This window comes from Euwallacea similis, chromosome 8 (genome assembly GCF_039881205.1).
Source record: "Euwallacea similis isolate ESF13 chromosome 8, ESF131.1, whole genome shotgun sequence".
NCBI lineage: Eukaryota > Metazoa > Arthropoda > Insecta > Coleoptera > Curculionidae > Euwallacea > Euwallacea similis.
The window spans coordinates 421,923-446,345 of NC_089616.1; the positions used below are offsets into that span (position 1 = coordinate 421,923).

At 35.1% G+C, this 24,423-nt stretch overlaps 3 protein-coding genes across 5 annotated transcripts in view; 1 reads left to right on the top strand and 2 right to left on the bottom strand.

The window, feature by feature from the left end:
* zfh1 (Zn finger homeodomain 1) overlaps positions 1 to 5,013 on the bottom strand; it is a 204,654-nt gene extending 199,641 nt beyond the window's left edge. For 2 of the 3 annotated variants that reach the window (XM_066392831.1, XM_066392834.1), the window contains exon 1: positions 4,591 to 5,012. In XM_066392831.1, the coding sequence (XP_066248928.1) occupies positions 4,591 to 4,792 (202 nt within the window). In that variant the 5' untranslated portion in view covers positions 4,793 to 5,012. Of the gene's footprint in view, positions 1 to 4,590 lie in introns of all 3 variants that reach the window. The other variant, XM_066392832.1, reaches the window with a different exon arrangement.
* Positions 5,014 to 8,152: 3,139 nt separating this feature from the next.
* Positions 8,153 to 11,445, bottom strand: LOC136410612 (meiosis-specific nuclear structural protein 1-like). The gene is made up of 8 exons (XM_066392867.1): positions 11,254 to 11,445; positions 10,337 to 10,618; positions 9,811 to 9,934; positions 9,507 to 9,761; positions 9,228 to 9,446; positions 8,851 to 9,054; positions 8,469 to 8,653; positions 8,153 to 8,410 (listed from the first exon to the last, which is right to left on the bottom strand). Exons 2-8 carry the CDS (start codon positions 10,528 to 10,530, stop codon positions 8,278 to 8,280), a joined length of 1,314 nt encoding a protein of 437 aa, XP_066248964.1. The 5' UTR covers positions 10,531 to 10,618; positions 11,254 to 11,445; the 3' UTR covers positions 8,153 to 8,277.
* A 2,098-nt stretch (positions 11,446 to 13,543) lies between these two features.
* Positions 13,544 to 16,971, top strand: LOC136410620 (cytochrome P450 9e2-like). The gene is given in 7 exon segments (XM_066392878.1): positions 13,544 to 13,795; positions 13,848 to 14,014; positions 14,070 to 14,239; positions 14,241 to 14,661; positions 14,716 to 14,958; positions 15,010 to 15,468; positions 16,117 to 16,971. Coding segments are annotated over 6 exon segments (1,665 nt in total). The 5' UTR covers positions 13,544 to 13,586; the 3' UTR covers positions 15,465 to 15,468; positions 16,117 to 16,971.
* Positions 16,972 to 24,423: the final 7,452 nt, after the last annotated feature.

Here is a 24,423-nt window from a genome sequence, read left to right on the forward strand (position 1 = left end):
AGGATGATTTAGTGACGTCTCTTCAGCAAGTGCACTTCAGTATTCTACTTTTTGGACGCATAGGTTATAATTTTCTATAATATCTTGCATTTTCCTTCTTCATTCAGAACGAACGATGGGAAGGGTCGTTTTCATATATTTCTGCCTACTTCTTGTTTCCCACAGTTCCCTTTTCTTAATCTGCGGTTGCCACTTTAATCATTTCTTACTTCTGGGTATTTACATTTCCTTCAAAATATTTTCTGATTAACACTGTTAGAGGTACTAAGCTCAACCAATTTGTTAATGGTCCCATAAACAAATCGCTGCAAATCGGGGCTAGTTTGATTAGGTTTTTTATCAAAGCAAAATGATAGCATATTAATGTTAATTTCCGCGCCCTTTTGGATGTAATCAATTTTTGAATGAAGAAACCAACCAATTACAACAGCAATTATTACCCATCGATTGCTGCTTTGAAACATTCCTCTGGAGACAGGTTTTTCAACACATCTTTCAATATGTTTTCTAAATATAGAAGACAGATCTAGAGCATCTACAACACTGCTTCAGACAAAAACATTACGACAGGTTAATTCAGGTTAGTTCAGACTGGACTTTGAATATTCTTAAGGAAACAGATGCTCATTATAAGGAATTGTATAGCACTGAGAAACAACAATATGATGAATTGCCTAAAAGGTTAAAAAGCAATGATTCCAATAATAAAATTAGGGCATGTGACAATAAGACAGAAACTGCCTGGGGAATCGTGAATGACATAGTGGGAAATAATAAAAAGAATAAGATGAAAATAAAAGGGGAGCTCAGGGGGGGCCAATAAACATTGCTAATCAATTTAACGATGTTGTTACAAATGCGGCTTAATTGCTACTGAAGAAACACCCCCATGTTGTTCGCTGCAGACCTGGAAGTGTATAGAAACGTATTATTCCTGAACTTGATTGATGTGTCTGAGGTATTTCAGATTGTGGACAAAAAGAGATATAAGAACAGCAGTGGACATGACAATATTTCGGTGTCATTGTTAAAGTTTGCGATGGCGACGTAACGTTCTGGTAAGCAATGACGGCAACCGCTATTTTAAATCTACGCCGATTTCTGATTTTTGAATAGATTCAGAAAATGGAGCGAAAGCAATATATTTCCATTTAAAAAAAAATGCAATTTTGATTTATATTAACTTCACGAAGCACCTCGTATGTATGCAATAAATTTCAAAATAAACTTGGCAAAGATTTATAACTTTTGAACATAAAGCTTTTTTATTAAATGCATCGTTTCCGAAATATTGGGACGGTCAAGACTTTTTGCTCACAATTCATCATGATATGTGACTTTGGATTGAGAGAAGTCCTCTCTATGGATGAAATCGATTGACCGATTCTCATTAACAATCGGTCAAGCACATCAACAGTATTTAAAAACTCACTTCCCATTTCCCATTTCGAGTGGTCCCTCCACAAACTTGCAGTTTCTGTTCTAGATACACATGAGCTGCCATAAAATTCCCCGCTTTATTTTGCATAGAGCCATTCTCCTGCCACTGGGACCAGAAGCAGGGCGCAAATTAACTCTCTCCCAAGTTGTTTTACCTCATCTCTCCACTTACTTAATTAATCTATTAAATTAACATGCCGTGTGCGAGTGTTTGTGTCACCTGCCAGGCAGACCGCAGCTATTTAACAGATACTTTAGGGGGTTGTCGCGAAAGACGCTTTCATTAAAATTTCAAGGAATTAAATCAGCGATCTCTCAGAAACTCGTATCCAATAATAGACAAGACAATCTTGCAAGAGCCCATTAATCGCTCCTGGCTTCAGAGACCTGGAGAACGGTATCGAGGTCGACAGGTCCATATCACCTTTCCAACGGTGAGGCGTGTTGATTACTTCCCTGACAAGTTCATTACACGGATAAGACGAACCAATTCTGGCAATTTCGGCGTCCAAGTCTGCTATAACTCTCAGGATTAACCCGTGCTTGAATAGGTTCACTTGTTTGGTTTGCCAGTGGCGTTCGACGGGAGCTTGCGATCTGGAACAACGCCTAATTATATCTACCTACGAAGTTGTTGAAGCGAAAATTTCGAAATTTCCTTAGGATGTTATTCGTATTTATATACACGCATCTACCTATGATAACATACAAATTACTGAAGCAGTTGGTATGTATCCACCTTTTGTTATGTCTGGGCTAAAAATGTCTGCCCCGGTTGAACGGTTACACTGCCGGATAGCAGCGCTTTGCTAAGAAATTGTTTCACATTGGGTGCTCATATTTGCACAGTTTCAGAATAAGTTTAACTTTTTTTAGCTGTTCGTTTCCCCTTCAAAGTGTCGAACTGTGTAAATAAATATCAAACTCGTATCTAACAGAGAGATATTCAGAGAATTAACTGTGACAATGGCGTAATGAGCAACGACCCTCACCTGAAAGCCACGTAGTCGTCTCCGTGGCAACTGCTAAGGGCAATTTGCATACTAAAATCTTTGTCATTACTAATTGGAGTAGTTCGACCGCCACCGGCTATTTTGGATGATGAAGTTTCGTTTCAGTTCCGGAAACTGCTAGGTGGGTATTAAGAAGTTCGCAATAATCTGTTTCTTGAGACTTGGAAAAATGAGGAAACCCCCAGAGAAATATCTTTTGTTTTATGAATCAAATGTTGGGTATTTCTGTGCAGTCTTTGGTGGATTTCACAGATATGGAAGTTGTAAATTAAAAGAAAATGACAGATGCCAGTTATAATCAAAGAATTCGTTTCGACCTTGAAAGTACACCAAACACAATTCGAGTGTTAGTAAGTCTGAGAGAAATGCACGTACCCACGAGATGATGTCATGCAGTTGTGTTCCTAAAGTAAAGACACACATTGGAATGAAGACCGGAAAGGATAAAAACAACAACAGCAAACATCGATTGTCTACACCAATACATTTTCCCGGCTTTAAATCAAAATTTCGTCGCACCTTGGACAGGATTTCGTTGCTGTTTCAGATTGTATTTACAGCTATGCTTTTTGAATGCTATTCCATAACTTCTCTCTGCTAGGTGCGGAATTATATACCAATAACTTCGAAAAATCTTCTAAAGAAAAATCTAACGGGTTTAAGTCGGGACTTCGTGGGGACCACAGATGTTCACCACCTCAACCAATCCATGGATATGGAAAATTAATATTCAAGAACTCTCTTACATATGTATGCATGTAGGGTAACAAGTAGAAATGCCATTTTGCATAAACCAAAAATACTGTCTTAAGGTTAGAGAAACATTCTCCAAAAATAGAACTTTCTTAAGTGGCTCAAGTACTATTTAGTGTTGTCATTACTTTTCTCAATATCCCAACACGTTATAAAGAGATTTAACCGAGCCATGCTGAAGGGCCTTTTCGGAATATTTTTTAACACTATTGTCAATTCTCTTCTATAATAGGTTATGTAACAAAAATGTATGAAGCATTCTTTATGTATCTCGAATAATAGCTAACCTCGGCGCAAAGTGCGTTCATTTGATGTTAACTAAGGAAATTGGTTGCGAATTCAGATATTAAAATCTCACTATTTTCTATGTATTTCCCTCAATTTTCAATTTATATTATTTTATATGTCAAAAAGGTCTACTGTTCCGGTCCTGTATGTTACATATGTCATTCATTCTGTTTTGTCAATTTGGCTATCTCTCAGGCCTTTATTCGCATATGTCATATGAGAATATCATATGTGGGAAAGGGGTCATAAAATGAAACCTCCATAAAAATATAAAGACATGCGCATTTTTACGCGCATATCCTTCTTAATCTTACATCAAGGAGATTAGGCTCATCGGAGCAGGACATCTCACGAGTTTTTTGTCAATTAACCCTAGATATTCTTCCCGAGGGATTCTCAAACGAAAAGAATAAAACCCCTGATCCTACAGGAGCATATGAGAGGAAAGACGATCGATTAGTCGACAATTTTCAATTGTCAGTTTTATTGGGCAAAATTTTCGTTGTCACTCTCACATGTTCCTATAGAATCAAACCCCTGGACATCGGAAACGACGGAAGGCCATCGCAACCCAGACGAAACAGCAGTGTGAAGGACAAAATGGAAAAAGGTTCGTACAAATGTAATTTTACTTGTCCGCTCGCTTGACCGTTCCGGTCAAATACCTTTAGTTGTAATTTATCAAATGAACAATTGACCAACACTCCTATAAAAAAAAAAGGTATGTACTTAGCAGCACTTATTCGTCCATTAACTTCCCAAGCTAACGTGCAATTTCGGATCTGGATGCCAGGGATCATTAAAGAATGATGTAATAGAAAGTGTTTGTTATTCATGTTTCGTGGCAACAAAATTTATTTGTGATTTGACGTAAATCGCGTATTTCTTTTGAACCGTAATCAAAACGCTGAAAGTTACCTCCTTAATATGTCAGCTACCGGTGCATTTACCCTATTTGAGTATCACATATCCTCAGCGCGGGCATGCGCAATAATCCCTAGAGCACGTGCAAGCGGTAAACAAAACACTACCGCACCTTTAACGTTAACCTTCAGGAGCGCCTTCTGCTCCCGCCTTCAATTTAAACTCGACTCACCTTTTCTCCGGGGTTTCACCTGCTTTCTCCTGGCCATGTCCGTCTCCGCCACTGACATGCTGCCGACGTTTCGGAACCCCGTTCGCGGCCCATCAAGAACCCCGCAACGACGCGACACTACGTCTACAAAACAACGTAGCGGGAAAAACAACTTTAACGGCGCGTCGTAAAACAATTTTCCGCGTTCAAACACCCCTCGCATACGGTCGTCTCGTGGAAACTCACCTTCGCTCCGCCGGTCCTACAACATAAACACGAAGGCTGATTTGCCATTGGACGTAACCTGTCCGTTCCCATTGGTGCACCTGACACAGGTTACTCCTACCTGTACACGTTGTTGCACTTTGTGAACCCACAAACACCGGTCGGCGAAAATGGACGTTGATTGAGATTAACCCGGTCTAATGACCGGATGGAATGGACGGACAGGGATCAGCTGATCGACATTTTTAACCGCTCGCAGGATAGCGAGCTTTAACACTTCGGGCCATGTGCACCGGGAAAGGGGCCGGGCTTCTGCAACCAAGAAGCTGGAACGCTGGTTCGGAAGCTTGACGGTGGATGGCGCAAGATGTACTCAAGCTCTACTTTCTGTTTTCCCGCCAACACCGAGAGATCGATGGTCAGTGGCGGCGATATGGAAAGGTGGAAGTAGGTTGACTATTTTTGAGGGTTGCCTTCATTTGATTTGGATTTTTAGTGTAATTGCTCTTCGGGTTGCCAAAAGTTCGGGGCTAAAAATTTGAAGAGTGGTTAAAAATGGGCCCTTCTCTCCTCTTTAGAAATTTTCAGGAAAAATCAAAATCTTGATGTGAGATTTATTGCTCTAATCGGCATATATCGATACTACGCTGATAATGAATACTTTCACTGAGGCTCTAGAACTTTACAAATAAAAATCGACGTACAGTTTGTACTGAGTAGGTTGCTCTATGTCTTCTAATTCCCGAGATACTAGTTAACTTTCATATTAATTTTCGCGTTTTTGAAAGTCTTCTACTAAAGCAAAAAAACAAATATATATTTTTTTTCCTTTCAGAAAATAATCTTACTGATTTGATAAATGGAGGCTCGGCATAGAATCATATAAAACACACACGAAAAGAAACATTTACTTAGCTTAAGTTTGGTATGTACAATTTCAGAGTCTAGCTTTAATACCAAAAATACCTACTTTACTATTATTATGTTGATAGTCTTAATCAACAGATAAAATTAACCATCCTGTAGATCCGGTAAATGCAGTTAGAAGGCAAAATTAAATAAAAATCGTCAATCCCTTTTGGTTATACATAAGACGTGTTACTATCTAGGATTATGATTCTTATACGACCAAGTAAATGGTGTACAAGTGATTCGTGAATAAAACAGAAAATGTAGCAATTCAATCTTACAAATTGTGGAAGCTTTTACGAAACCCAGCAGAGGAATATGTGTGTTTTACAATTCAATTAAAGAGCACTTTCAGTTGCTTATATGCCTTTTATTTCCAGTAACCAGTAATAAGCATTATCTCCTTTAATTAGGATTTGTTCTCACGATCTCCTACGAAAGCAGATTTAACCGAGAAGGTAGTCATCATAACAACTCCTAGCACATACGTGCATTAGGAATTCCTAACACTTACGTGTTGTAAAGTACGTGACGATTACAAATAGAATCCTCTAGCAAACATGAATACTGTCAAATAGTATACTAATCCAGTAATAAAAACCTTAAATATATTCTGTGAAGTTGCGGATTCTCTCTGTGAAGAACCCTTTGCGAACATGCATAGACCTCAAACGGAATTTTAGAGTTTACTGGGATCACAATAGAAAACATACTCAATTCCATTAATTTGCAATAATGAACGGTGCGATTCAGCAATAAATGCAGAATAGTAAAGAAAGTTCAGCAATATAAAACAAACCTTTGGTATAGTAGATCGGGCAGCATCTAGGACATGAACTTATGATAAGGATCTTATTCCAGTAAGTATAGTCGAAATATTTCTATTACGTTTTTTCACGTAAGTAGACCTCCATTGTGATGTAACCGATGCACGTGATAAATCACGTAATTTCATTACCAACCCTTATGTTCAAAATACGAAAAGTTTTCAACGTGTAATTCGTCTCTAGGTAAACAATAATTATATGGATGAACTGCAACTGATACTTGGACTTACCCGTTAACGTTTAATAAAATATTTAAACTTAACATGGACGGAAATGGTGGAAATATTAACAACAATGTTGGCAACAGGAAGCGGTGTTGCCAAATGTCTCATGTTTGCCCGTTTTGACATTGTTTTCCCCATTTCGCCATTTTATTTTGTAGCGACCGTTGTGTTTACTTAAGTACCATCCAATTTTCGCCGTATTTTATCAAAATTTCCATTTTACTGGTGATTTCTTTACCACAAACTTTTCTTTTAAGAACACAGGCAATCAGTGTTGATAGCGACAGTGAAACAGAGGACAGTGATACATTTAACGATTGATGTCTATTAATGCAAACTTTTACTACAACTTGCTAGAGCCAAAAACCGACAAAGTAGCCCCAGTAACTTTAATTCAATAGTGTCCCTTGTTAAAAGTATATAAAGTTTTCGAGATATTATTTGCTTGTAAAAGTTTTAATGCAATTGCGCTATGCAAAGTAAAAATGTTAACATCAACGTTTTGGATCTTCACAATCATTAACTTGTTTACCCGAGGTAAGTTAAGGAAAAAAGTCTTCTTTTATCTTCAAAAATGTGTGATACAAGCTCGTGTAGACTTTTTCAACACTTTTTCTTTAAATATATTTCGTCAGTTATTATAATTTAAGTTGGTTTTTTAATTGTGCGATATAGAATAAATAATCATATTTCAAATGTATGTATAAGCTTTTATAATTACCTTTATACTCTTTTTTATATTTATTCCCACTTTCGGATAAGAAATACTGAATTAATCATAAAACCAGTATCAACGTTGAATTTAGCATTATAACGTGCATTGGTTTTTGTACTACACAACCTATATTTTAAGATTGTATATAGGATAAATAGCATTCGCAATAATGTCAAGAAGATAATAATAGTCAATCAGAAATTAAATCAAACAACACAGTACTTTTTTACCACTTTTAACATTTTTTGTATGGTTTTATGGTCTTGGAAGTTTTATTTTTCATGTAAAAGGTATAATGGAAAACATATTCAGTTCTGGTAATTTGCGATAAAGAACATTCCAGTGCGGCAATAAGTATAGCCTTGTACTAACTATTTAGCAATGTGGTGGTACTAAATAGATACTTACTTATATAAATAATGTATGCAGGACATCAATTTATGATAGGAGCCTTGTTTAAAACCCATAAATTTAGCATCCTATCGATCAACTGCATTTTTATTAATAAATTAGGTCCATGAAAGTATAGAAAAGAATACATTCACCATAACATCAAGAATACAATAAGAACTAGTCAAAATAACACTATTTAAAAATTATTTTTAATATTTGTTTATTTAGTTTTACACCTTGGGAAGTTACTTTTTTGCTGTAAAAGTTATAATGAATTAAAAGTTCTGCTATTTAATTTGGACACTTTAATAATTTACAAAGTATTTCATCACATAAATTTCTAGATCGTATAAAACAAACTAAAAAAATAGACATCATCATATCTTCTATAGCTAGCAACTTAGGTACTATAGTCTCAGGAATCGTCAATATAACCCGCCAAATGAGATAAATCCTCTGGTTTGAGTATTCCTTTTGGCAAATAACCAATAACATTGCGCAGGTGCTTCTTAAGCAGGGAGATTCTCTCTTCTTCAATAATTTTCTTCCTAATGAAGGAAAAAAAGAAGTGGCACCAAAGAAGATATTAAGGAAAATTGATCTTACCTATTTTCCATTTCTTTCTCCTCTTCCTTCTGCAGCTTAAGCAAATGCTGCATTTCCTCTGTCCTTCTTTGTCTCCTGTCAACCATCATCTGCTCCACTTCTTTTCGCAGCTGTAACACCTTCAAGCGTTTCTTCTGGGCAGACATTTGTTCCAGTTTTTGGTCTTCAGCCAATTTCTCCAATAACTTAATTAGGTAAATTTGTCGTAAGATTGATTTAAAAAATATACTATATTGCTTTTTGTGTAAAAATCCCTCAAGCCATGGAAATTGTATTCGTGTATTTTATATGTACAGACAGATTACAATGGAGGAATGAAAAGAACATTTTTGATTTCCATGTCTTGTAGAAATGGTATGGTAGAAACTAAGTGGATTCTTGCCTGTTCTTTATATTTTGCGTCTTCAGCTGCTTCTTGTTTTAGGCGCTCCTCTTTCTCTTGCAACTGAGCAGATAGTGACTCTCTCACTTCAAATCTTTGTCGAATTTGCTTTTCCACCTGTTGACGGTGTCGTAGATCTAAGGCTTCTCTTTGCTCTTCTAGTACCAGTTCTTGAAGGATATCTTCTCGTTCCTTTTTCTTTACCTATGAAAATGCAAGAATTATACTAGATGGCTGTGTGAACGACAATATGGACTGCGTCAGCAGCCAAGTTGATTTGGTTGCCTTTACAATTTTGGCACAACAATCTTTTAAACTTTGCAGCTTTAACATCGGAATGTTATAAATTGAACAATAAAGAAATTAAAGATACTCACTGTTTCCATGTACATTTTTTGGGCCAATTGTTCTTTGATCTTTGCTTTGACCTCTTCACGGCGTTTCCGTTCTTCGAGTCGAGAGGAAGATTCCGCTCTCTTCTTCTCAAGAAAGTTCAAAATTTTCTGATTTTCATCTTCAATATCTTTAATCATTTTCTGTTTCCACTGTTCCTGGGCAGCTTTGAAGGCCATCATTTCCTCCCGAGTCTTTTTCATCTAATTTTCAGAAAATCTTTAAAAAAACTCTGATAAAACTTCTGCCAGATGTTAGCTCACCTTACACATCCTCTCCTGCATCTCCCGAACGTCCTCATCATGAATTCTCTGAATAATATCATCTATCATTTTCTTTTCTCTGAGAAATTCTTCGTAAAGGTACCGCTTGGACTCTTCTCCCAAAATAATTTGTTCCTGTAGTTCTTTCTTGTATTGAGCCTTCTTTATTATGTCTTCTTCTGCTAACATTCTCTTCAATTCTTCCTCCTTTACTCGCGCTTCTAGTAGCTTTTCTTGGGTACGTCTTTCTTGGATCTTTAGCAAATTTCTATTAAATTAAATTAAGACGCGCTGAAAAGAGTACCTGTTCATTAATCTTTTCAGCTTCTTTTCGTGCAATTTGTGCAGCCAATTCTTTATTAACATAAGCTGCTTTAAGTTTTCGTTCCAAGTCTCGTAGTTCATGACTGTTTTCGCGAAGTTGTTGCCTAAAGGATAACAAAGTTCATGCTTGGTTACCAAAAAAGCTAATGGATCGATAACAAAAGGAAATGATTACCGGAAAAATGCGAAAATTAAAACCCACAGAAATAAAACATAATTTAAATCACGTTCCTAGATGAAGAAACGTTCGTCTGTTTAATTGAGAGTTCTGAAACTTTCTCTGAGGGTAGGGAAAGAAGATTTATGTGTGTGGATTTCATGAACGTTCCAAAGATAATTCACTAAGAGAGCTATGAAATGTACCAGGAAAACCAATGGAAAAAAATAAACATTTCCACTACAAATTTCACACATTTTTGACAAACTGGCTATATTTGAATAAATAATGAATAACAATTTTCCTAATAAGCGAATAGATATTTGTTTCTCATAAATTTTGTCCTTACCTCAACTTAAGTTGCCTAAAATCTTCAGTTTTGATATTATCTAATTTTGTAGATAAATCATTCTTCTGACTATATTGAAAATCATTGAGGACCACTTCATCGTTTTGCTTTTGCATTTGCGGCTCATCTCCAAACTCTCGTCTTTGTATATTCATGAACGGAAGGGCACTTCCACCACGAGTCTTTTCTTCCATTTTTAGCTTATTAAAACGAAATTTCTCCGTGTTTTAGATACTTAAAGTGCGCATTGCACTGTTGCTCCTCTTCTTCTTTAAATAATTCCTGGAAAATTGGATTTTAATTATATTTGAGTCTATTGTTACAAAATTTTTTGTTTAAATCAATGACCACATAGAGGAAAAATTAGGCCTTCTTGGCAGGTTACATTTTTCATATTCCCTGAAAACTGGAATTTCTTTACCCGGATAAATAGGAGATTCATGCCAGCTGTAACAGTGGAAAAATTACCTATTAGTCAATGGTAGGTAATGGAGATGATTTCAAAGTATTACAACATTATATATCATCCACATTGTTACTGAAATTCAAATGTGAAGGCTCAAAAACAAACCACCAAAATTGAGTAGTTCAAATTCAATAGATGTCCTAGGAAAGTGGTGCCGTGATATAACATACATAATATGGCATTTATATTTTCAACAATCAAGCCAAAGCCCCTCATTTCCAAAAATCGCGCTGCCCTTATCTAGTTTCTGTTGATGAATACTGAAACTACCCAAAAGCCAATTGTCTAGAAAAGTGAGGATGGTAAGATACCAGTCACCCCCTTGCCATATCATCTGAAAGATAATCTCTACATTTATCTCATAGCAACCTGTGTTCGTTTATCTCATAGCAATTCTGTGATTGAAGGTTCATTTGTGTATTATTTATTTTAAAATGTCTGTTATTTTTACCTTAACGCGACTGGATACACGATAGGATGTATAACTCTTGCTCTTCTCAAATTTCTAATATCATTCAATAGTGATAATGTGTAAGTTGAACAACTGAAGTGAAAGGGTGAAGACAATGGTTGAACATTTGTCATTAGACGAAAAACGACACATTTTGATACAAAAACGAATACAAAATTGAAAAAAAAATAAAACGAAAAGTTTGTTTACTGTCTCTTGTTTACTTCTTACACATATTTTGAGGTTAGAATAAAAAATAGTTTTCAATTATAAATTTGAGAATTCAAGGATGAGAAAGAACTCCTTAAAAAGCTTTGAAACAACCTGAGAAGACCACCTTTACAAACAATTTGTGAAAATGGGAACTGTTACATAAAGTTATCAGTCCAAACATCTATGGCAATAATAATTCCATTTATCTATATTATTAGTTTGAAAAAATATTTTTATGTTGGCGCCATCTATATACTATTATGTCGATAACTTCATCAACCGAAAGAAATTTTTAGTTTGTTGTATCATTTAGTCTTCAGCAAGCATACTAGAGAAGAAATCTCTTCTATTTAATCTCTAATGATTAGTGATATGTACAGATGGCGCCATGTCTGACATACGAAGGCATTGCAATGCACTTTTTAAAGTCTATCGTGCATTTGTATTAAAATAATAACTTCCAATAATAAAACTTTATAAAAAGGATCAAGTTTTTACGACAATGCTGGATTTGGCAACTGTAGCATAACGTCAAATTGTCATATCTACCACTAGTTTTACGGAGACCAAATTTTAGGATGTGGTGTACATTACGAATATTTTTTCTTGCCAAAAATTGTGTTGAAAAATTTAGACGTCATAAAACGAATAGCATATTTGATAGTATTTTATAATACACATATACATATATTTATATCTTCATTGTAATAGTTTTAACCACATAAATTTGGTGTTAATTAGCAATTAATAATGATTTTAATAACCAATTTTGTTGATTATCAGTTCTGTGTGTGTATATGGGGCGAAGGCATTTATATATAGCGCATATTCCGAATATTGTTGATTATAAAATAAAATTTTTGGAATATTAAAATGAAAGGTTTTCGTTGAAGTAGCAGGATCATTTGATATAAACTCAGGCAGAACATAAATTTATCTTATTAAAAGAACAAAACAAAATTCTATTTTTTTCTAAGTATCTATTGAGCTATGAACTTTTTTAGGAAAAAAAAGTTGTTTTAAATTTCTCCCCTATAAAATTGTAAATATTTGTGCATTTAACCGACCTTTTAACCTTGTTAGTTACCAAGATGCGTATAAAGAGCATCGAAGATAATCCTGTATTTGTTTATGATTATAAATTCATTTTTTATTTCCTGATAATACGGCATGTAATAAATGTGGAACCGAATAATGTTAATAACATAATTTGGTATCTAGATGTTGCCAGTTAATAACTACTCTGTGGGCTAAAAGAAGTCCGATTTTTTTTCATTAATCATCATTTCTTTCATTTCTTTACAACTCTATATATTTTCCTAAATTTGCAGGAAATGTACATTCATTTGGTATCTTGATAAGTTGAAATCAAATTTTAAATAGTGTTTTAAAATTGAGCTCTAGTTTCAGTTTTGCGTAAAAAAATTATTCATCACTGAAAAATGAAATAGTGATTGTACTAAAATATTTAACATATTGGGAATAAAAGTTCGCTTATTCAAATAAACTAATTTTGATTGATTGATTTGTATGGTTTTATGACTTAATTACTGAAGTAATGGAAAAGAACACCAGTTTATTTTGGGAAATTATTCATAATATGTTAAGCATTTTAGTACAAACATTACTTTATCTTTCGGAGATTTACTGTTTTTTTTTGCGAAACGCCTGAAGTAAAGCCTCATCTTAAAATGTATAAGAAAAAAAGTTGGTTTTAGCTGCGATAATTGTTTTGCACTTGTTAAGAGCTTATATTATTTGTCACTGTACATTTTTTGCGAATTAAAATGAAATAGATATAGATAATAAGTACCAACATTTTTTTTGGTGTGTGTTCATTGTTTATGCATGTTTATAATAAGTTGCTTATCTTGTATAACTGAGTGGGGACTATGTATTTATAATATTACCTTTCATATTTCATTTGAAATGTGCGTGTTTTGAGCTATAAAATATTTAGTCAGTAACTGCATAATCCAAATCTGCTGTTGTTAATTATTCACCTTTTGCTCATATAATACTCAAGATATTCCATTACATTTATAGAGTACATCTCTAACGAAAAATTTATTAATATTTTGCTTCTTATTTATAGGCACTGTTCATTTATTTTTTTGGAAATGTGGGCTTTTCTAATGTTAATTCTTTTAATTGCATCATGGTATCTTTTGACTAAACCTTTATTCCATTGGAAGAATCTAGGAGTAACCCAAACCAAATCCCCGTGGATAATATTAGGGGATAATTGGAGGTACATCTCGCCGTTAAGAGGACAATCTACCTTCTTCGACTTTGTAAAATGGATGACAGAGGGCTGTAAAGCGACAGGGTTAGTTCAATTTACATCGATTTATGATGAAAACTCAATCCCATATATACAGATATATGGGCATATATGATTTTACAGTACCAGTCCTCTGCATAACTGATCCTGAGCTGATTAAAACGATAACTGTAAAGCACTTTGAATATTTCACTGACATTTTGCCATTGAGTATCGATCCTAAATTAGAATCTATGGCAGCTGGGACTTTGCTGCTCCAAAACGGTTTGTATACTTAAAACCATTAAATCGCCTTACATTAGAAATGCTCCCTCTGTAGGTGAGAAATGGAAGTCGATGAGAACCTTACTCAGCCCTATATTAACTACGAAAAAAATGAAGTTTTTGTGGAACTTCATAGCGGAAGAAACTACGAAATTAGTAGATTTTCTCTCAGAAAAGACTTCTGAAAATGGGTGTATTGAAGTTGAGATGGCAGATTTATTTTTAAGGCATAAGTCGTCCAATTCAGTTGGAATTGAAACACTCTACCAGAAAATTGTTTTTTAGATTTTCGAGTGATGTCGCAGCCAATTTGGCCATTGGTATTAAAACAGATTCATTGAGGGGTGAAAATAATATTCTTTATAAGTCGGCGTTGGAATTGTCCGAAATCGACCTGGACGGGCCGGCATTTTTGATGCATAGGTTCTTCCCTAGGCTTTCAAAGGTTCTTCCATTTCTCGCTACAATTAGAAACAATACCCTTTTTGTTGCATATTTGCAGCTTTTAGGTATAAGAATTTTTAACAAAAAGTCAAATCTTGTGTTTGAGGAAGCCTACAAAGAATCGATTAGTGCGAAACTCAGAAGTCAAGTGAAGAGAAATGATGTTGTTGATTCACTCTTGGATATTATCAATAGCGATAACGGTATCTGATCATAGAGAATTTAGGCGCTTCTAAACTCATACATTTCTAAAATAGGCGACCAAAGCTCACTAAAGCTCAAATCGACATTCTGGGATGTTGTTGGCATGGCAGCAAATTTTTTCTCTGCTGGACTTCACCCAGTGTCCTCAGCTTTATTATTTGGAACTTATGAACTCGCTCTCAATAAAGATGTACAGGAGAGGCTGCGCTTGGAAATCCATCAGATTGCGCAAAAACATCCTGAAGTCACTTATGAAGTAATTCAGGAGATGCTATATATGGATATGGTAGTTTCAGGTTAGCTCAAATTCAGAATTAAAGATATTTTAATGTGTTACAATTTCTTAGAAATTTTGAGGAAGTGGCCACCCGTAGTCATTACAAGCCGAGTGGTAGTGAAACCGTATAATTTGAAGCTCGGAACAAATTCCGTAAAATTAAATAAAAAGGAAAAAATTTTAATTCCAATTTTTGGTCTGCACCATATGGCAGAGTATTATCCAAACCCAGAGAAGTTTGATCCAGAAAGATTCTCCAGTGAAAACAAAAATAAAATTAATCCTTATGCTTACATTCCATTCGGTACCGGTCCAAGGTTTTGCATAGGGTCTCGATTCGGTTTAATGAAGATAAAACTTGTCCTTTTCCATTTATTGAAGAATTTCGAATTGATACCTTCGAACAAAACATTAAAACCTCTAAAGATTTCAGCGGCGTCTACAAAGTTTCAAATGCAAGAAGGATGTTGGATAGGCATGAAGCGCATAGAAATAGCACATGTTTTTACGCCGAAAATGATATAGATTTGTAAGTAAATAGTGTATATGTAAATAGTTTAATATGTATAGTGTAATATATGTAATTGTAAAATACCGAGTGTCTAGGCAAACCCTGGACATAGGAAATTAACGTAGGAAATCAATTTTTATTTTTTTGCGCCTGCACGAATTATTCAAATGAAAAACTTTTATATGGAGGTGATAGTATTTAAGTCTGGCCATCATTAGAGTAATTTTGGCTCAAAATGTCTCAAAATTTAAAAAATTTCAATGTCCCGCGTAACCGTTCAAGGCCCCGATTGGTCAGAGCTAATGTCAGAATTAAACAAACTTAAAGTCGCCAATAACATAAGCATAAAAACCCTATGTCAAATGAATCGATCTTGACCCTGACCAATCGTGAACCTAGAACGATTACGCGGGACATTAAAATTTTTGAAATTTCGAGGCGTTTTGAGCCAAAACGTCTCTAATTAGAAGAGATTAGAAGAATTAGAAGATTGAATGATGGCCGGTCTTGAGTATTATGATCGCCACGTAAAGGTTTTTCAATTGAATAATTCGCGCAAGTGCAAAGAAATAAAAACCGATTTGCCGTGGTAATCTCCTATATCCAAGGTTCGCCTGGACACCCGGTATATGTAAATAATGTAAATAAAAATTGTTTTCTTCATAGTTAACCATGACTTGACCATGATCATGACTCACCAGTACTAGAAAGGACAATATAATAAGTGCCATTGTTTTTCCAAAACGTCCAGTTCAAGTTTCGTTGGGGCAAAATAATAGTAATAAAAAATATAAAGCACAAATTGCGTTATAATTAACTTTATTCATTTATAATTCTTTTATAAAGTTTTATATGAACTTGAATAGCTTGCCAAATGAGTAGGACACTCGCGAATGGCATTATTTATTATAATAATTTATCTTAATAAATTCATGTAATTTTAATTTATATAGTCGTACGAGCGAGGGCGCCGCATCCCACCCACTTGGGAGTTAAAAAGTTAGTAATAGTAATAAATATAATAAATAATACGATTTAAAGTTTCCAATTATTCTGCTAGAGTAAAGTAGAGATTATGTGAGTGAAGGGGTTGGGCCCACATGAATACTCGTTACAGAGGCCCCATAGGGCATATTGGGTAAGCCATATGGGCACCATTGTCGTCAAAGAAGTATCATCAGTATGTAAACATTAGAATTATATCGAGTAGTGGATTGTTAAAAGGTACAAAGTAACATTTCTTTTTGTATATCGACAATGTAAATATAAAACACCAGCAAAATTGACAATGTAAAAAAAATAGTGATAAGTATTATGTTACGTTATCTTCATACATGGCTAGAAAGTTTCACGCATTCATTGTCTAAATATAATCATATGTTTTTACAGTACTGAATTACAAGTTAGCAGATTATAAATGTTATATTCTTGTCGTTTTTAATCTACTTTAATAGAATACAATAATAATCATAATAATTTATCATTAAATTTAGTAAAATGTAATAAAATTCATGCAACAAAGTATGGCTATACACTTTCGAAGGACCAAAGGGGCCAAACCTTGCACGAGCTCCGGAGCAACTTTACCAACACGACATTAGTAACAGACCTAAGTACAACAAACTTGTTTTATCACATTTTTCTTTGTGAATTGCATTATTATTACAAATACAACAATAGTAATAATTGTAGATAAAAAACTCAAACAAATATTCCCTATATAAAGGACAATTTCCTTAATAACAAGAAAAACCTCCTTCGAAGCCAGTGCAAAGCTTTGTGACCCTTTAAGGGCCTCTTATTAAAAATTCCTTTCGTCTTGGTTATATTTTAGTATGTATAGTTATAGCGGGGGGTACTCACGAAGTAGATAATACTGTATAATACAGAAGATAACAAAATAAATAGCAAATTTAATAACAAGCAAAGTGCTCTAAAGATGCAGCTGAAAGCTGTCAATAATACTTTGGTATGGGACTTAGCTACTAAACATATGGCGCAGCTCCCAGCTACGGCAATAGGGCTTCTTAAGTTGCTGCTAACTATGTATAGCGCTCTTAAACTAAAATAAATACTAATCATAGCAGACAAAAAATATAAATTAAATAGAAAAATATTGGTTATACCCCTATATCTATTGAATGCTTCTTTAAGTACTTGGCGACTAGAAAATGTTAAAAGTATATAGCACAGCATTTAGAAATTGTACAAGTTCCCATCTACATTAGACAAATTCGTGATATGAAGCAAAAATTCGATACGCAAAACATGTTAATGAGCATGACTAGATTAGATTATTCGTACCGCGATTCGGTCAAAAGTGTGGGTTTGGTCCCAGCATTGGGTCTGTTGGGCTACAGCATGCGAACAAGGAATTTGAGTTTCGGATCATGCTTGACTAGAATAACAGAAACGATATCGAAGCATGAGTACCACGGTGCTCTGCAAGGAAACGTAGGTTATGCGCATAAGAACAAAATGCTATTGTCAGGTTCACAAGGACTGTTTGAAATGTGGAAATTTAACTGAGGAAAGTTTGTAGGCTGTCTGCACCAAGTTCTCTGGTGGTCTGTGCTAAAGGCGACATTTTAATACGAAATTTTACAGGAATTTGAATGTCGACGTTCTAGGGCACTGGAAATACTGGGTTTAGCATAGAGCTGCATAAATTCTAATTTTTAACTGCAACTTTGTGTACATTTTGACGTAATCATTTGGAACTTTAAAACATACCATCTTAGCTTCTTTTAAATCTGATAAGATTCTACTCTAAGAAACCCTACTCCTTCAATTACTCCAAGGATACCTAACTACCTCGACTAACAAAAATGCAAAAATTGATGAAACTCAACGTGTAAGTCCCTGCATACACTATTCGCAATCAAATTCCCGATGAACGCCACCAATTACTTAGAAGGCAAGGCACAAGACTGCAAACGCGACAGGATAAAATTTAAGCTAAAAATGGTGAAGTTTGGCCAGCTAATGAAAATGCTATGAAGTTTTTCATTTTAGTTTATAACTAACACAAATGTAGCAAATAATTATTCCGATTAAACTTCTAAATATTGGTTAAATTCGAATTTTATTATCGCCAAGTTGGCGACATCACTTCTTAATTTACAACGCTACCGTTAAGATTTTATTATTTATTGTCGCCTTTTTGAAAGACCATTTTTTTCGGCAATTTTTAGTTCCAACTCCAGATTATAGCGATTTTGATGATTTAGGTAACTGAAAATATTAAAATTTTGTGTATGCCCATAACGTGTTCTTGTTCTAAAAATGTCACTCTTAATTCCCAGTTCCAATTCACGCGTTCATTATTGCTTTTTTCATAATGTCGCAACCTTGCCGTCTTGAGATTCATGAAAAATTTTATTGCGAATAGTATATGTCTCAAAAACCCAGTTTTTCTATATTATTTGTAAGTGAAGAGAAAATGTTTTGGACTTTTCAAAAAATATTTGAAATTGCGAAACAATACAGGGTGCACTCTAGTGGTATGCTCCCTAGCCAGAACATCTATCAAAAGCATTTTTTGGCACTTTTGTTTGTCTTTCCTTGACTTAGCCTACGATATCTCGAAAAAAAACTAAACTGACCTGAATGCCCCAATTACCTTAACCGATAGTCACGCAAAAGTGGATAAAATTTAATGTGTATGTCATAACTCCTAGCCTATATACATCCATAGAACCTAAATTTCTCATATTTAGAAGTAAACGAAAAATATCTTAAGCCTGCCACTCATGGTTGATCGCCGCAGTACATTCTCAGCGTACAACATAGTATAAACTTGTTGAAAATAGGGCCGCTCCCGATCCAAGCCCCGAGTTCAAAAGTTTTAAAGTGGCCACGAAGGCTTGTTCAGGTGTACAAGTCTGTTGTAAACGGGCGCACACAATCAAACATCCACTCAACAGGTTTTAACTGCGGTCCAATTCGGTTCAACACAATTACGTGGTATCTAACAAAATTGTACTGCGACGTTGAACCATGAGTGGCCACATTTTTTATCTCTAAGTTGATTTTCCCCTTTGAGTGCATGAAGACTTTGTAAAATATCATTTTAAACTTACTGATGCTAATTCCCACCAATAGCGATAAGCTTTGAATGCCACGTTACCAATATTGTGGATCAGGAACTTGTGAAGGCAAGCCATGAGAGGACCTAAAGCAAACGACCTACAATAAGCCCCGCACATATTTTCAGTGACAAATAAAGCTTCCTCAGTGAAATCTCGTTTGTCAAACCATTTGATAAATTCGTTACTTAACCGTTTTCATCGAAAATAAACTTCCAGCATTGTAACACGTTCCTTTCACCTAATAATAGTTGCCATACTTTTCTTATATAAATAGTAAGTATAAATAAGGTACTAGTCCTACAACCTAGTGTCTAAAATTCTACTAAGTAGCTATAAAATAATAATGGTTCCATATAAATTTTTGGGGACATGATATATTAGGCTGGTATGTAATATGTGAATGGCAGGGTTTGGAAAAAGTCCTCGTTGTGAGGATGAGTTAAGCGCTAATTACATTTAAAAGAGGAAACTTACAGCGGAAGTTGACGGCTAGAGAACTTTTTTGGTAGTAACGGACCCCGATAAAATAAATAGGTATGTATTTACAGTGATGAGATGAATCTACTATTATTTATATGTATACGTCTCAAATCTAGGCTGTTAGTTGTAGTCTCCGATAGTTATATTTAAAAAGCATTCTATTGGCTGCAAATAGTATAGGAGCTTGTATAGATTGATAATCTAAGTATACATATAAACAGACGAGGTCTGAAAATTTGGCGAACGAGGCGTGGTAAAAATTGTCGGAGACGCGAAGATTCAATGACCGCCTCCCTAAATGATGATCCTTTTACAATAAATAATTGCAAAACATACCCTGTATCCTTTAAATCACGATCGCATATTTTATAAAACGAATTTTTACAAGTGGGTAGAGACCATGCGTTTGACAAAACGAATATTTTACAGATTGGACATCTATAGGCCATACTCTCAGGTGCTACCCTCTTGCCGTCGGTTTACACCTATCGGCTTTTATGCGAAAGCTCAAGGTTCCCTAAATTGAAGCTTTTTATTTTTGAGCAGACCAAGATGGCCAGGTTTACTTCTCCTCTGAGGACGCAAATGGCCAACTCCCTCTGCAATGGACTTATTATACGAATTTACACTCTAGTTTTAATATTTATTTGGCTCTAATATCTAACTTAGAAATCCCGTCTTCAACGACCTGCGTGTGCGCTACTTTAATAGTCACTTTGTGCTCGTCCATTCCGTGCGCGCGTGCGCCTTTGTACTATTCTATATAACTTAGCCATCCCTCCCGTACGCAAATAGGTATAATGATAATGTAATAATACTGAATGATGCAAAAAACCGTAAACAGCAAAATCGCACTCTCAAAAATTTAGTCTAGTGTGTATGTAGTAGGTATCTTATAAAAAATATCTAAAGCTCGTTATATACATCTTTTCAAACGTCCTATGTATAAACTAGCAGCGCTAGAATTTAGGTAACCGAACGCTTTCTACACTGTTTAGACGTCTTTTATAACAGATTGGGAATAACGAAGGTGTGTTTTAGAAGTAAAAGAGCATTTGGGAGGGTTTCCGAATGGTATGTTGTTAAGACATTTGAGACACCACAATATTTCTCCATATCTTTTTCCCGTCCTTTCGGCAGTACTCATGCGCCATTATTCTGTAGATCTGCTTTAACTTAGTAGAACTAAACTTAGAAGTTTAACAAAAGCAGTGTAAAAACTTGAACATCAGCTTTAGTACTCGCGGTATTTAGCTACCGAATGCGTTGTTTTTCAATGGAACACCCTGTGTTAATACCAAATGCATAATGATTGAGATGGGAGAAACGAATGGGAAGAGTGTAGAAGGATGAAAGGAGGAATGATAAATCAGAGAAAAAGGGGATGTTCAATTTCATATAGAGCACTACTCATAGTGGTCGTGCCTGAGCCTGCGTCTGGGTAATGCGATTAACACTGAAATTCTTCTGCAAGGTGATATCCGGTAAAGTTGACCTGACCAAAATATCAGTTTATGTTAGTACTTATTCAGTGTAGGAAAGAGTGCCGTAAAGTAGAGAGGAAATCAAAATAAGAGAAAAAATTATGCCCTCACTTCTTAATAATGCGGTGGTTCTAGTGATTATTTTCTGGGTAGCTAATGATTAATGGTGAATAGAATAGCAATGGATAGTGATAACTTTGGATTGAGGGTTGTCAGACTGCAAAACCTCATGTACGTGAGCAACAAGCGAGTTTTAAAAAAGAATGAAAGTGAAATTTAACGCCTGATTGGGTATGTCCAGGCTTCTGGTCTTTATAAACAAAATGGAGATGTTTCTTCGGGATAATAAGGATTATAATAAGGTTTTGAGTTCAAGCTAGGTAGATTCAAGTGATTCAGTTTACCAAGCCATTTTGAGTGTATTAGGGAATAAAATGGAAGTGTTTCCTTAGGAGTGCGTAAAACAGGCCGGGATAGAGAAATTTGCAGTGATTTAACGGATTAATAAACTAGAGCTAAGAAAAGGCAATAACTGGGTAGATCTAACGGAGCGGAGAAAACCTACAGGATATATATAGGATATTTTCGAAGCTGAAACGTTCATTTTAACAAGTTGAATACTCAGGTTAAATATTTGAAATAAAGAAAATTAAAATACACGGGCGAGGTTAACGTATTGATTTTCCTACTTTTCCTTCTCCCTTTTCTACTACCCGGACCTAATACCTTGAGATTTTTTCCAGGATGTTTATTTATCTACCTCTGACAAGGGTGTTCAAGTTTTGGGTCGAGATCGAAGGGAAAAATGTGGCCTCTTGTGAAAGGTGTATTTCTTGTGAAGAACTTATGTGTAGGTTATCTGCTCAATTTTGGTCTCCATTGTGCAATGACTCAACGATTTTTTTCACACTTACAGTGTCATGTGAACATTGTGATGAAAATCAGCACTGAGTCATCCTTTAATCAGCAGAGTCAGTTATAAAATTACAATATCCGTGTGTTCATTACAGCACTAGCTGTTTACTACAACCATCAATTCCCAAGAAATAGAACCTCATTATTAATAGAGGCTGATACAGCCATTTTGTACTTCAGTCTGGCAAAAATGTAACGTTGAATTTCTTCCATCTCCATATCACCGGTAAATTTCCGAAGGAACTTTTCCGATTCGTTTTGAGAAGACCCATGGGTCAGTAGGTGGATATCTGGGTTTCTAAATAGAGTCAGCTTTAATAACAACTGCTAGAACATCAATGAGTAGAAATCTGCTAATAGCAATTAATAGCGTTAATACACACATCAGGCATCTCCTCAAAAGAGTTGAAAAAGCAGGGTTTTCTATGGGGTTTTAACAGAACGGGGCGATACTTAAGGAATATTTCTCATCGCATGAAAGAAAGTCAAGCCCAATGGAACTGGGGAAAATGAACTATATTCTTACAACTCCACGAAGCATCATAGTTAAAGCACCTTTTAAGTCTCTGATGATTAAGGGTAATTCATACATCTTCAGAGAAGCAAAATCTACTCTAAGTGGTACATCCTTGGTACCACTTGCAGGCAGTGTGAATGGTTGTGTATAGTACATTCCATAGATGAGACTCTTCCATGAGAATGGTTTTGTGTAGGATCTTCAACCTTCTATTAATGAGGAGGGTATTGAGGGTTCATGTTTTCTTTGGTCTATCTTGAAAGTTCCTTTTCGGATGCTCCAAAAGTGCTATTTCCATATTTGTAAACAAAATGTCTTGCTAACATATACATTTCGGAAACCCACAGAAGTATGTAGTATAGATTTTCCTGGATAGGACAAAGCTCTAAAAGCATATTGATTTTTGTTTTAAAAATAGGGCTTGGTTAAGTTATTGTCTTGTAACGTTGATTTTAGAACTTGCAACATTAGTAGTTATAGTAAAGCTGTAATAATTAGGTACCACCACTAATGTTGTATTTGGTGAATATTTATGTACATTAAAGCATTACTCTTCTACGAACCGAAAAGAGATCTTTGGCTTGATGATGGCGGATTAGGGCAAGAATTTCAACTAAAGTGTATAATGGTAGTAAAGCTAAAACAAAAATGATATGCTTCTTGGCACTTTTCCGATACTTCTATGCACAAAACTAAAAGTGTGATTCCCTAAAGAAATTTCAGTCGTTCTGTGTAAAAATATTGCACATAATCTTTCAGCCAACAAACAAAAAAATGCTTTGTAATAATACATTATACATATCTCTAAATATGTTAATTTTTTTAGTAATAAATAGTATGTTTGCTAAATATATTATGTATGTCTTAATTCTAAAATTAACTCTAAAATGATTCGCTAATAATCAGCGCCCCTTGGGGCTGAATAATTTGACTAGTTAATAACCCGGACGAAATATGAGGAAACCCGTGACGTCATGTTTTATGAACTCAAACTCTAGTCGATGATATTTACACTTCGCAAACTGAGGGAAACCATAAAACAGGACCTCGCTTGAGATAATTTAGTAAGTCCGACTCGTCCAAGTGCTGCTTTTGCCTAGTCCTGCAAAGCGTAAACTAAGTTCTTTTTATCAACAACTATTTTGGCGGTAACGCTCAACTGGCATTTGATATCTCATCAATATAATAATATAAACCTATAATCAGATAAAATTCATAAACACTCGTGAACGCATTGTTCTAAAATCGATTGAATGGCTATGTTACCATTAGAGGCGATAAGACCGGGTTCACACTGTCCGGTCTGCGCATACTGATGAGGTGAAACGTACAGTGTTGCCGAGTCGGCGCAGTGTCAACGACTCAGGTTTATCAATTGTTTTCTCGCTAACCTAATTTCATACCTAAGTCTAAGAATTTACATGTTCCTTGTCAGTAAATGAACTTTATAGCTGGTACCTGTAAGTATATGCTTAAAACCCTCGCT